At 62.6% G+C, this 13,519-nt stretch overlaps 1 protein-coding gene across 1 annotated transcript; it reads right to left on the bottom strand.

The window, feature by feature from the left end:
- Positions 1 to 331: 331 nt before the first annotated feature.
- CHLRE_14g632650v5 (uncharacterized protein) lies at positions 332 to 13,323 on the bottom strand. The gene is made up of 26 exons (XM_043070437.1): positions 12,589 to 13,323; positions 12,436 to 12,512; positions 12,122 to 12,323; positions 11,675 to 11,997; positions 11,423 to 11,580; positions 11,279 to 11,337; positions 10,866 to 11,099; positions 10,548 to 10,675; positions 10,050 to 10,120; positions 9,726 to 9,817; positions 9,170 to 9,400; positions 8,952 to 9,018; positions 7,807 to 8,822; positions 6,092 to 7,701; positions 5,862 to 5,908; positions 5,356 to 5,633; positions 5,115 to 5,205; positions 4,834 to 4,901; positions 4,690 to 4,743; positions 4,417 to 4,602; positions 4,196 to 4,232; positions 3,934 to 4,067; positions 3,582 to 3,784; positions 3,407 to 3,452; positions 2,951 to 3,298; positions 332 to 2,712 (listed from the first exon to the last, which is right to left on the bottom strand). Exons 1-26 carry the CDS (start codon positions 12,640 to 12,642, stop codon positions 2,638 to 2,640), a joined length of 5,889 nt encoding a protein of 1,962 aa, XP_042917110.1. The 5' UTR covers positions 12,643 to 13,323; the 3' UTR covers positions 332 to 2,637.
- Positions 13,324 to 13,519: the final 196 nt, after the last annotated feature.

The following is a 13,519-nucleotide window of genomic DNA, read 5'->3' as shown; positions in this document are numbered from 1 at the left end:
GCATCACAGCTGCATGTTTACACTTTCGCATGTCAAGGGGCCGGGCGTCAGCCCGTCCGGTGCATGCCCTGCTGGCGTCAATCAAGATGCAGCTGTTGCCGCCTGCCGGCCAGTTGGGCAGCCTGCCGTACTCCGTACATTGCCAGTGGAGATACCAACAGGCAACCCTGAGGCAACACAGAAACAGACCAGCACGAGGCTGTCAGAACTACAACAGCCAGTCGGTTGTGACAGTAACTCCTTGCGCGATCACGCACGGTATGATGGGATGGCCCTCGCCATCCGCTGTCTATGAGAACCGCATCCAGAAGCTGAGAAGCCGCATAAGGTGTAGTAGGACTGTCGGCGAAGCCCACATCAGGGTCCCTTGAGGCTTGGGCAAAGCGTAAAGATGTCCGTAGACCAAAACCATCAGTCTGAGTATCTGGTTGGCCCCATCCATTGGGGAACGTCAAGCTCAGCAAGCCGGGTAGTGTGTCATTGCCGGTGGCACCGCAGCTTTGGAGCAAGCCCAGTTCTGCTTGTTGGGTTTAGAGGCATCCGCTTGCTGCGTCTGCGGTACTTCCATCTTGCCTGGTCTCTGAGCCCTTGATTGGGCCCCCACTCGTCCAGGCGCCGCGCCCTACCCGCACGGAGCGGCCACAATCCAGCAACGGGACCGCCTTCGCCCTATGCGTTCGTACCAATGCACCCACTTGGGGCCGGTGGCGGGGCGCATGGGGGCTATCGGCCACTGAAGCGGCCTCCCCTCATCGACAGACCTCAGACTGAACGGCATGTCATGTGAACGGGGCGGGGTTGCCTCCGCCTCCAACACCTCCAGCACCCAGCTGCGCAAAACCTCAGCTGCATGAACGCGCGACAGCTCAAAGTGGAATAGCCTTCAATCAAGCTGCCCCGTGCTGTGCAACCTGTCAAACCTGTCAAATTGAATGGGCAACGGTCCCTGCCTCTTAACTGCTCACATCCTAGCCAGCCAGTTCCTCACATCTGCCGGCCGCCCCAATCAACTGATGCTGCAAGCAGAGCAGACCAGACGCCAGGACGCCATCTCCGTTTGCATGCACAGCCCTACCTACTCATGCCTGGAACCGGCCCTCACATTGCTTTGCCCTAACACAGGCCCGGCCTCAATTCTCCTTCTCAGGCATGGATGACACTACCGCACAAGTACAGCACTACCGCGTGGCGCGCGTACGTGGCAGGAGCCAAGAACCGCAAGCAGTCAGTCACATGGCCGCATGGCGTCCGACCGCTGGACAGCCGTTATTTGCATATGCCCATTTACCCGTTCAATTGCTACTCTTACACCATACATTTACTACTCTCACATTATACATTGTCGCATACATCACGTCACACCCACGGGGTCGTACCGCGATGTTGGTCACCTCCTGCCCCCAAAACTGAGCGACCTAGCATTTGAACCCCAAACCTTCCGCGTTGATCAAGAATGGAACCATAAAGAAAGAGCCCCGGCACACTGCAGACAAGCTTTCATGCAAGTACAGTCACGTTGCCATCCATCCTATGCATGACTAGCATGCTGCACTCGTGTGCTGCGCTGCGCCTGCTGCAATCAGCTCGGAGCATGCAGCAGCCCGCCAAAGCTAGCCCCGGCGCAGGCCGCCGGGGGGCAGCAATGCCAACGAAGACAGCAGCAGGCCACCAACATTGCAGGACACCACTCTGCCTCCTCACGGTGCGGGCGACAGGGCGTCCGCATCAGGAATGGAGCGTAGGAACTTCCTGCCAATACCATGTGCAATGAAAGAATTTCTGTTCATGCTGCCTGTTGTGCACCAATGCACATACAGTATCATCAAGTTCAATACATTGCGTGCCATTTGATAGACGGCATACCGTACTGTGCCATCCATACCAACCATGCACAGCCCTCCTGTGCTCACCGCGTCTGTATGATTGCATGTTACTCCTTATGCAAGTTGCGTGTGCTCCAGTGCTCCTTTGAGCCCGTGAACGAATGCTCCTGCACCTTTCCTTCAGGCCATGAGGTCCAGAGTTTATCGCCGTGCGCACTAGGGGAGAGACCTCCAATCACTCCGCATGCTATGATGATGTCGACCCCATGATTGTTTGTGCTCGTGATTGCTCAAGTGTAACAGCGTTCATACTACAGTCTCATCGCCACACATCGACTGCCGAGCGAGCGCAATACGGTCCTCCAGCGCCACACGGTATCGCCCGCCATTGCAGTCCTGAAGAAAACCCATACTTACGCCGCAGCTCATGAGCAACAAGCTTCGTGGCCTGCAGGAATGAAGAAGCTTGCCAACGCTATGCCACGGCGACCTTCACACACGCACAGCGCGCGGTGACAAGGAAAAGGGAAATGCTCCCTCAAAACCCACAAACAGCAGGTAACATCTCATCTCCATTTTCCTCAATGGCACGCCGGCATGACAAACAATTATGCGAGGAAGGCTGCTCCCGAGAGTGGGCAGGTGCCGAGCACTTGTGTGTGCGTGTGTCTCTACGTATGCGTCATGCTTACTGATGGGCGCTGACATGAGATTGGGCCCGGTCATGCATACTTCGTAGCCGCAGCGGCCGGTGCTGCATCGGCAGCACACCTGCCCTGCAGAAGCGCTCACTCGCAGCCGCAGCCGTCAAGCGCTACTCATGACCACTGCTGTGTGGCTGGATGGCGCCGTTCGCAGCAAGCAGAAGCGCCACCAGGCTTGCAGTGATCTGCGGTATGAAAAGGTGGGCGGACATACTTGCGCTGAGGGCATGGACGGCGGACGGAGCCATGCACGCATCAATGGCTGAAGCACCCTTGGAGGCAGGTAGACCTATACTTGTCATCTGGCTGCGTATGGTATTGCTACCAAAGTGTCGCATTGCGACGAACGCTCGCCCGGCGGGCAACTGCTATCAACACGGCTAGCACAGCACAGAGCGCTCTGCAACCGCAGCGTGCACGCACCTGGTCAAAGGAGGGCCGCGCCGGGGGGCTGAGTCTGAGGCACGCCCACACCAGCTCCGTAAGCTGCGGCGGGCAGGTGGCAGGCACCGCTGACGCCCACCAGGGCGCAGTGGCCACGTCAGCACCGTAAGCCGCCGCGGCGCCCGCGACACCAGAACCACCAGGGCCGCCATCGCCCGCGGGGTGATGCGGCGGCATCCCTCCCGCTGTCGCACACTGCGCGATGATGCGTTTGAACCGCATGCCGTGGCACAGCTCCAGCAGCAGCACACCAAATGACCACACGTCCGCCGCCAGGGACAGGCGGCCGCGGCTGAGCACCTCGGGCGCCGCGTAGCCGGGCGTGCCCTGTGTGAGCACATCTGTTAGGAGGGTGCTGATGGGGCGCGGGGCGAATAGGGTACCGTAACAGCCTCCATGCATCCCACTCCACCTTCTACTAGCCCTGTGGCGCACCTGGAAGCAATTCGAGGCGTGTGTCTGGTTCTCGCCCATGGGGAGACTGTGTGTGTAGGGAGGGGAGGAGGTGTCGGTTGGGATTTCACTCGTGACGGAGAGAGTATAAAGGTGAAAACTGACGGTTTGCCATGGACAGACATGGAAGCACCCATATAACCGCACATGTCCTCACCTGAGCCCAAAGTCCGACACCTTGGCTGTCACCGGCGGCCGCCACAGCCCCGCCAGCGGCCGCAGCAGCTGCACGTCACTCTCTGCCACCGCTGGCACATCCCCGACAGGCACCTCGGCCGTGGGAGAAGTAGCGGATGCACCAGCGGGTAGCTCCGTGTGGTACTCCAAATTTGAACCGCGGAAGCTTGATAACAGTACGTTCTGTGGCATGTTGGCAAGAAAGCTTACGAGAGTAGCGGACCCTCCCAACCAACTGCTTTGTAGGCAGGTACCCCACCAAAGTTGGAGCAAGCATGAGGGTGTGAATGGATGGAAAACTTTGCTGCCGGAACGGAATCACCGAAACTCACCCCGGCGCTGAGGTCGCCGTGGATGATGTTGCGGCTGTGGATGTGCCTCATGCCGCAGGCGACGTCCAGCGCAAGCGTCAGCCCACACAGCAGGCCCGTGCCGCCGTCCGCAATGCTGCCAAACACGCCCGCGTCTGTAGGAAGGGACAATCATGGAAACACAAAAACGGTACGGTATGTTCACGGGAAGTCAATGGGCAAAGGCATCTAGTGTATTGCAAATGATGGAGCCTCATTGCTTCAGGTCCCTCAGGTCCCTCACCTAACGCCGCTGAAAGGGACCCCACATTGCAATGCGCCTGTGACGGAACAGAACGTTGTGAGTTGTGAGTTGTGAGTTGTGAGCAACTCGCCCCTTGCATGAACAATAGGCGTAGGCAGGGAACCGGGATCGCAGCAGGCAGTACTCAATGGACAGCAGGCAGCAGCGATGAAGGCTTCAAGCGTCAAGCAATATGCAGCTGTTCACTCATTTTTACTCACCTGGATGATGAGAAGCTTGTACACATCACAATAGTCGTCACCGGCAGCTGCCACTGCCGCCACCGGCCCCTCCATCGGCTTTCCTTGTGTTGTTGTGTGGACCACAGCACCGGCGGCAGCCGCTGCCGCAGGCATCACCGCCAGCGGCACCACCTCCGCCTCGTAGGTGGTGACCACGTTGGGGTGCTGCACGTGCGCGTGAGAGGGCGGACGGGATGGTAATTGCCTCAGCCCACGCACGTCACATACAGCACCAACAGCGCGCCCACGCACCTGCAGGGACTTGGAGATGGCGGCCTCGATGATGGCGCGGTGCCGCTGCCGGGCCTGTGGGGGTGGGTTGAGGCGGGGTGAGACTGAACACAACAACGGCAAGTCTGGGCTCCTGTGAGGACATGAGCCAGGCTGCCCACCCACCTTGCCGCCCGCCAGTGCGTCATGCACCACCAGTGTCTTGATGGCCACGCGCAGGTTGCGCCACGTGCCTACAGCAGCCGTTGCGGGCACGGGTACATGTGCACATGTGTTTGTGTGTGTGTGTGTGTGTGTGTGTGTGTGTGTGTGTCACATGCGTGCCTAGCACGTGGATGGCTTTTTGCTTCACCCCTTGGCCATCAGGGAAGCATCGGCCATGCCTGTAGCAACGTGCGCGGCAACGATCTGGCCCATGCACTGCGAACCGGCATGCAGGCACTCACCCAGGTACACAACGCCGAACGCGCCGCGCCCCAGCACCCCTTGGATGTGCAAGCCCTGCCAGCAGCCGCCCTGGCGACCCGCCAGCTCGGCCTGTCAAGAGGTTCAGTCAACATACAGGTGGTCTGTGAATGGTGGCAGTGCCTCAAACTCAAAGGCACGATCCTGGCTCTGGACTGACCCAGATGTCCATGCGCGTGTCACATAAGCGTGCGTGGCAGCTGCCGGCATGCGCCCACCCACCTGCATGTGGCTAATGGCCGTGCGTATCTCATCCCGCTGCTCGGCGTTGGCAGGCCCCGAGCTGAAGGCACTTGCCGGCCCTGACCCGGTAGCAGCAGCAGCAGCCTCGCCTGGCCCCTCAGCCTTCTGTCCGGTCTCGGCCTCCTCTGCAACGGTGCCTGTGACTCGGACGCCCGCGACCGGCGGGCTGGGGAGCTCGGCCGCGACCCGGGTGGCAGCGGCGGCAGGCGGCGGCGGCGGGCACCGACGTGTCTCAATGCGTTTAGGGGGCGCATTGCCTGTGCAGGCAAGGACACACGTGTGCAGCTCACAGGCAGGACACTACCGTACCGCAAAAGAAGCGAACATGCCTGCTCTCTCGCTGCCTACAAGCTTTGCGCTTTGTTAACAACCATGCGCACGTCACGCTTGCTGAGCTTTCCCACCACACGCATGCACGCAAATCCTGACTGCGTCACGCATGCTTGGCCCCATGCTAACACGCTCCTTCAAAAGCATGCACGCACCTGCTGGATGGGCGGTGGGCTCTTGGGCCCACAGGTCGCCGTCGACCCTGTGCATCGCCCCACACCAGCATCAAAGCATGTACACGTTCTTGCTGTGTGAACCTTGCCCGTTGGCCGCCCGTGTACGTCCGCACATGGCCGGGCGGGCGTGCGCACGGTAACCCGCCGTAGCTCGCAGCGCACTCGCCTGCAGTCAGCTCGCGCCTGTCACGCGGGCTATTCTCACTCACCTCAGGATGTAGGCGCTAAGGCGCGACTCCAGGTCACTGGGGCGGTGGTGCATCGCCGCCGCCGCTACCGCCGTCGTCGTCGGTACACCGCCGCGGGCCTTATCCGCTCTCCAAAGGGGCACCTGCCCCAGCGCTGCAGCAGTCAGAGGCGGCGCCTCGCCTGCAACGGCCGCCGCCCCCGCCGTAACAGCTGCACGAGCGCCCCCGCCACCAGCACTGACCCCGCCCCCGCCACCACCACTGGCGCCGCCGCCGCCACCAGCACTGGCGCCGCCCCCGCCACCACCACTGGCGCCGCCGCCGCCACCGCCACTGGTGCCGCCGCCGCCACCACCACTGGCGCCGCCACCGCCACCGCGGGGAGGGTCACACACCACACCCATCACCATACACTGAGCGGGGGCGGCGGCGACGGCGGCGGCGGCTGTGTCCGCCGCCGTTGTGTCCGCCGCCGCCCCCGCGCCTGCTGTGCCTGTGTCCGCCGCCGCCCCCGCGCCTGCTGTGCCTGTGGTCATCGCCTCAGTGGCCCGCTGCTGAGACGGCGGCGCAGCCGGCGGCATGGTTGTTGTCAATGCGTGGCTGCCGCTCGTGCTGGTGCTGACCAGGGTGCCGAAAAAGGCGGAGTCGGGCGCATCCGAGCCTCCTGCAAGGTTGCACCGGACCAGCCTCTGGCTAAGCGCTGTCGACAGGCTGTCTGTGCAGCCGCCTGCTGTGCACGGGCCCGAGGTGCCGACCCCGCGCACCGAGGAAGGGGCTGAGGGCGAGAGCGTGCGCTGGAAGTGAAACGCACGCGACAGCGGCAGGGCAGGGTGCGGCCGGAGCGTGAGCCCCACCTCTGCGGGGCGGATGACGGCGCCCCCGGCAGCGTGCAGGTTCGCGGGCTCAGAGAGCTTGCCAAACTTGTAGTGCGTCCGGGGTGCGGAGCAAGTTGAGTTGTTGATGCTGCTCCGCTGGCTGGCGTCATCGCTCGTGGTGCTGCTTGCTACTGTGAAGACCCTCACGACGGAAAGCGCCTTGCTTGCCGCTTGCTGCTGCTGCTGCTGCTTATGGCCACCTGGACCACCACGAGCGGCGGCCGCCGCAAAATTAGCGGCCGCAGGGTCCACGCGTCCGCCGGTCCCCTCTTTCGCCGCCGCCGCTGCTGCAGGATTCGCATTCCAGTCACCGCTGTGGCCCCTATCCTGCTGCTGCTGCATGCGCTGCCTCCGGCGCAGCAGCAGCACTACCGCCACTGCAGCCGCCAAGGCGACAGCAGCAGCGCCTGCCGCGGCCCCGGCAATGGCAGCAACGGGCACGCCGCAGCCGTTGCCTCCGTCGCCGCCAGCACCCGCACTAGCCGCCCCCGCCGCTGAAGAGTTCTTAGAGGCTCCGGTACCTGGGTCGGCAAGTGTGCCAACCGTGCTGTTGCCGGTGGCTCCGGCTGCTGCCATGTTGGCGGCCGGGGATCCCGTGTTGTCGCTGCCGGCGGCCCCCACAGGAGGTGCTGGTGGCGGCGCTGGCCTGGGGCTCGGCGGAGCGGTCATGCTGGCAGAGTCGCCGCCGCCAGAGGTGCTGCCCATTGGTACGCCCCACGTAAGTTGCAGAGAGCTTATGTACTGGCCAAATGAGCCCTGGACCAAGAAAGCGGCAACGACAAGAAGGGCGGCGGTTACGTCGACGACACATCCAAACGTGCGCAATCTGGCAGGCCCAGCAGGCACTCATCCCGCCCTCACCTGCATTCCCACCAGGTAGCCGCCGCCGCCACCACCACCACCGCCCGCCGCGGGCTGCTGCGGGGCCGAGTCCAGGAACGGCACACTGCACGCCGCAGCAGCCCCCAGTAGCGCATGCGTCCAGCGCCGACCGGTGTTGGTGTGGAACACCAGCCGCTCCACGAACCCGCCCGTGCAGCCACTCACCGCCACCACCACCTCCCCGGGGGCCAGCTGGAACGTCTCCCAGCCGCCGCTGCTGACCAGCCCCATGCTCTGCCAGCTGCCGCCAGTGCCCAGCCTCAGCCGCACAGCAGACAGCACTGCCACACTGTCGGTCTCGTTCGTGAGCTGCACGGCAACACTGACCGAGAAGGCTGTGATGGGCTGCAGCATAGTCACGACCGCAGTTGCCCGCTGGCCTGCGATTGCACCTGTGCTGCTGCTGGGTTGCGCCGCAGGGCTGCTGCCGCTAGTGCTACCACGGATGCTACCAATGCCAGAGCTGCAATCCCGTTTTTTTAAAACCGAGTTCTCAGTCGCTGTCATGCCGTCATTGTCGATGCTGATGTAGGGCCCACCACCAAATCCCTTGATGCTCACAACAAACATGTGCGGTCCCGGCACCCACACCGCCGCTGCCGCTGCAGGGCTGATCAGCCCCCGGTCCCCCAAGCTGCTGCCGCCGCCCAGCACTGCGGACGCCGGCGGGTACGTGCTGCTCACGTCCACACTCTCAAGGCCGCCGGTGGTGCTCGTGTCGGCATCTGCTGCTGCAGCCTCTGCCGTATGCACAGCAGCCGCAGCCGCAGCCGCAGCGGCGGCAGAGGCACTGAGTGGCTTGGCCACGGCCCGGCACACCACCGCCGCCTGCGCCTCACAGTCTCCCACCGCCACAGTGTGGCTGTCGGTTGACGACGGCGAGTCCAGGCCATCGGGCAGGCCGAACGCAACCCGCATGCAGCTGGATGCCGAGGGCTGCTGTGCCGCTGAGCCAGCAGCCGCCAGCAGGGGCGACGGGGCTACCCAGATGTAGCCTGGGAACGCACAGGAGTTGAGGGTGGCCAGGCTCGAAGTGTGAATGCAGCAACTTGTACAGAGGGCAAGACTACGGCGCAAAAGAACACCTAGTTATAGCACTGAACCAACGGTATTGCGCCACTCACCCAGGGCCGAAACGGCCACGTGCGCGCCCCTTCGAGTCCAGGCGCTGGCAGCCCAATTGAATACGTCCTGTATGTTGGGTCAGCAGCAGGTGTGGGCGATGAACGGCGAGCACGGAAGTCAAATGAGTATTGGGGAGGTCATGCTCGTCATTCACGTATACCGTCTTAGCAACCCGTGTCCTCTGCCGCATGCCGGTCCGTTTCACCCAGCCACGCACCTGCACCTTGACCACCTCCCAGTCCGCGCCCATGTACGAACTGCTCGCGCAGTACTGTACGGCGTCGGCGTACGTCATAACGTCTTCCCGGTTGACATAGTAGGAGGCCAGCGGTGGCAGCGAGCCGTTGAAAGATTGAAGCTGCTGGCCGCGCGGCGCGTCTGTCAGGAAGTGGAGCGCGCTAGCCTCGGGGATTGCGCCGCACAGGCCGGAGGAAGGCGCGCACTCGGTCTGCGGTGTACCAAACCGCCACACAGGTCAAGAAGGGTTATTACGTAGCAAACAGCAGTGACGCAGTAACACACAAGGCAGCTGCAAACAGTTGGGTTGCCGTACGGTTACTGTACGCAAGTGCAGCAAGCTCTTGCGCTGCGCGAGTGGGCCTGGGCGTCCTAGCTCACAGACTGAGTGATGAGCACGGTCGCCAGTGCGGCCCTTCTTGTGCCCGCGCATGTTGGGACTCATGCCGTACCGGGGCGCCCGCCCGCCCGACCCACACACCGGGCGTGGTGGCACAGATGCCCCCACACTCCACCATCACCCAACACACACGCACCTGGCATGCAGCCACGCTGACGGCGCAGCGCCCGGAGGGCGTTGATCCACTGATCACTCCAAGGGCCTCAGCCTGCGTGTCACGGTTGCAACCTGCGGATGGGGAGGCCACATTACATGACGTGGGGTGTATGTTGACGGCATGCGGCATGATGACTGGCCCATGCATGCAAGCGACAACGTGGCAATTCCCTGAGAATGCCGTAGCCAACCTGTAGGTAGAAGCATTGTACGCAGGATGCAGACCGAGTACGATATGCATGTGCAGGCCGCCTCTGCCGGTCCGCCGCAAACATATGTGCGGTCCCACGTACGACAGACTCACATGTGTTTGAGCTGCACGTGCGGCTGCTGCGGTACAACTCGATGCAGCCGTCGAAGGAGGTGCCGAACACCCTGTGTGTGTGTGTGTGTGTGTGTGTGTGTGTGTGTGTGTGTGTGTGTGTGTGTGTGTGTGTGTGTGTGTGTGTGTGTGTGTGTGTCTGTGTGTGTGTATGCGTGCGCATGCGTGACGCACGGGATTGGGTGCGGCCAGTTGCTCCAGCACGCTACGGTGTCCGGGCCCTGCACCGACGCCAGCGTATCCCCCGGCGTGGCATTCCTCCATTGGCTACCAGCAGTGTGTTGAGTGCGTGTTTACCCGAGCTTCCAGCCTCCCCCGCTTGCGACTAACGCCTCTGCCTGTGCTCCACTCGTCTTACTTTGTCTTGGTTTAGTTTGGCCTGGTACTTGCAACCCCCACCCCACCCCTCGCTGGCACTTACAACCCCCACCCCACCCCCCGCTGGCACTTTCAACCCCCACCCCACCCTCCGGGACTCACCTGCCCGACATCGGCAAGGCCAAGGCGCACGCCGGTGGCGGTTGCGCCCCTGGGTCCAAGACCGGTGGGCGGCGCAACACAGACGCGGGCGGCAGCGAGCCGGCGGGGGCCACCCAAATAAAAGACAGCTGCGGCACGTGTGCGGCGGGATGAATGAGAATGTCAACACGAGGGAAACAAAGCTACCACTTGCGCGCCGTTATCCTATGTGGACAAGCAAGCACTGGAGCCCCCGCATGAAAGCGACGGGTATTGCACCCACGCAGGTATGTGTGACACGACAAACCCGCAGCTAGCCACAGTCGCCCGCTGTCGTACCTGTTGCAGCCACGGCAAATCCTGATTCTGCAGGTGACCTTGGTTCAACGTTTCGGACAGGTACCGGTCCCAGGCTGAGGCGTTGAGGAAGCTGGACCAGGCTCCCGCCAGGTAGCCGCCGGGCGGCGCGTCCTCCCTGAACCAGTTGCTGCAGCCGCCCCGGCCCAGCTGCAGGCGGCGGCCGCTGCGGCTGAGCAGCGTCAGGCCCTCCACCTCGCTCGCGCGGAAGCAGCCCTGGGGCGGAGGAGACAAGGCAGGGAGGAGGGAAATGGGTACATGTGCGATGATGGACAGGGAAGGGAGTGAGGCAGGAAAAGGTCAGTGGTCAAGGGTAAAGGGCAAACACGCGTGCACACATACACACACGCTCATGCACCAAGCACACCACAAACACACCAAACACACATGCGCACCTCCACCGCCACAATGTAGTCGTTGTAGGGCCCCACGTTGTACGTCTCGTAGCCGGGGCCTACACATGAGAGGCAGGCCCGCGCGGCGAAGGTTACTCACGCCCTCCACCCATCCAAAGAAACGCCTTGAGTCCACGCACTTACCAGAGTCATAGTCCGGCACGCGGTCCCCCAGCACGAACTCATCGCCGAGCGGCGGCGGCAGGCCCGCACCGGAGCTCTGCCCCTGGTACGCCGCCCACACATCCGCCGCCTCCCCCTCGCGCACCAGCCGCAGCGCCGTCAGCCGCCGGCTGCCGCCCCTGCAGACGAGTGTGGCAGTACGGCAATGGCGCAAAACAGTAATGCACCAGCTGCCAGGCGTCACAGAGCAACACACGCACACCATGTGCCCACCTGTACATCGCGCTCACGACGGGCCCCAGCCGCCAGAAGCGGTCTGCGCCGTCCTCCACCTCCGCCGTCAGGGGAAACGGAGCCACTACACGCGGCGACCCGCCGTTGTAGGATACATAGTCCGGCCAGTAAACCTCCCCCAGCGGCCCGCCCGCCACGAAGCTGCTCCGGTACAGCGCCAGCCCGGCTAGGCTGCTGCTGCCCTCACTGCTGCTGCTAGCGCCAGCAAGCCCAGCAGCAGCAGAGGCGGCGGCGTAGGGGCTTGGCAGCAGCGGCGCCGCGGCCCCAGGCGCAAAGTGGCGGCGGTACCAGGCAGACGAGGACTGGCCAGGAGGGAGGTAAGGGAGAGAAGGGCAGCGTCAGTAGCCCCTTCCACAGGCGCATAGCTTGTGTCTTGCCAACACAACCCCAGTCGCTTTGGGTGCTTGGGCCACCATCCTCGCTCACCGACAGCCCCGCCGCCAGCACCACCGCCTGCTCCTCCGCGCACACGTACGCCAGGCGCCAGCTGCAGGGCCGGTCCGTTGTCACCAGCGCAAGGTCCGGCCCGGCACCGCTGCCGCCACTGCTACTGCCGCCATCGCCACTGCTGCCGCCACTGCTACTGCTGCCGGTGGGCAATAGCTTGGCGGCGCGGCAGACCCGGTACCTGTAAAATCATCAAGGTTCAGGCTGTAAGACACATGCCAGCGTGTGCAGAATGACAGCGTCGCAATGAGACTCTGACACGGTCTGCGTGCTTGTGACAGCTGCTAACTCACTCGTCCCACGTCCACACGGCCCACTGGAGTTGTCCGCTGGCACCCGCCGCTGCCTCCGCCGGGGCCACCCACAGCGCCTGCCAGGAGCGAAGTGGGAGAGAGCATTTCCGTTTCACGATCAATCTACGCAACAGCATCGCGACATGCGCCTACCTGCGCCGTTTGTGGCTGCTCTGCCTTGAGCAAGCTAGCAACATGGCCAAGCATCGACACAGGAACAAGAGCGCCAGCCACGCCAATCCCCAGCAGTGCCGTCGTGCTGCATGTTGCTACTGCCTCCTGAAATGTGGCTGCACGAAAGTATGCCGCGAAGCGGCGGTCCTCCACGGCAAAGGTCAAAGTGCCCGCATCGACGTCACGGTCACATACACATTGTCCTAGAGATACAGCGATTAGGCAAAATAGGTGTAGTTGCTGGAATCGCGGCTTAGACGCCCGGCCGAGCATGGTGAAGGCGCTGCTATTTCAAAGCCATTCTCGTAACTACCGCATCTTCGTACGTATGATAAGGCTAGCGCCAAGTAATGTTCAGCCTTGGACGCCTCGAAAAGGGCATAAACATCCCCTTGACCTTGAATCACATGTCTTACGCTGTTGTTGTGTGTATATTCAGTATCCGGTGCTTGCCCAGAAATAATTAGACCTTACTCGCGAACCGGTCGTGGCTGTAACTTCACAAGTCAAAAACCAAATATCGACGGATTGACGCCATCAGGGCCATCAGGTGTCCCCGAAAGTGTGAGAGCTCCAATCACACGCAATCGTCCATTGATGATAGCAAGGTTCACATGGACGGTCTGATGGCAACCTCGCGCCGGGGCGCGCCGGGGTCGCGCCTTACTCACTCGCCTAAGTATACAAGTTTGCGAACACAAGACGACGCAACTGTTCATTTGTTTGCCTGGCCATGCTCAAGGACTACCGGGCCTTGGTGCGAAACGGCACGGCGCATGCAGCACAGGCGTGGCGTGCGGCCGCACAGCAGGTCCCTTAATATTCCCGGGGTGCTACAGCGGCGTCGGGAACGCCCAGGATTCTCCTGGGCAGCGGGAAAGCCCAGGATTCCCCTGCAAGACGGCAGTCT

This window comes from Chlamydomonas reinhardtii, chromosome 14 (assembly GCF_000002595.2).
Source record: "Chlamydomonas reinhardtii strain CC-503 cw92 mt+ chromosome 14, whole genome shotgun sequence".
NCBI classification, from domain to species: Eukaryota; Viridiplantae; Chlorophyta; class Chlorophyceae; order Chlamydomonadales; family Chlamydomonadaceae; genus Chlamydomonas; species Chlamydomonas reinhardtii.
Note: the sequence above shows the minus strand (reverse complement) of the source record. Positions and strands in the feature narration are given on the sequence as shown.

What these genes read in the sequence shown, in the direction of transcription:
- CHLRE_14g632650v5 (XM_043070437.1), bottom strand. Translation starts at nt 12,642, where the DNA reads ATGCTTGGCCATGTTGCTAGCTTGCTCAAGGCAGAGCAGCCACAAACG. An exon ending in ACAAGCTTCTCATCATCCAG is followed by an intron (nt 4,233 to 4,416) that starts GTGAGTAAAAAT and finishes GTTCCGTCACAG; the next exon opens with GCGCATTGCAATGTGGGGTC. An exon ending in GTGTCGGACTTTGGGCTCAG is followed by an intron (nt 3,453 to 3,581) that starts GTGAGGACATGT and finishes CTACACACACAG; the next exon opens with TCTCCCCATGGGCGAGAACC.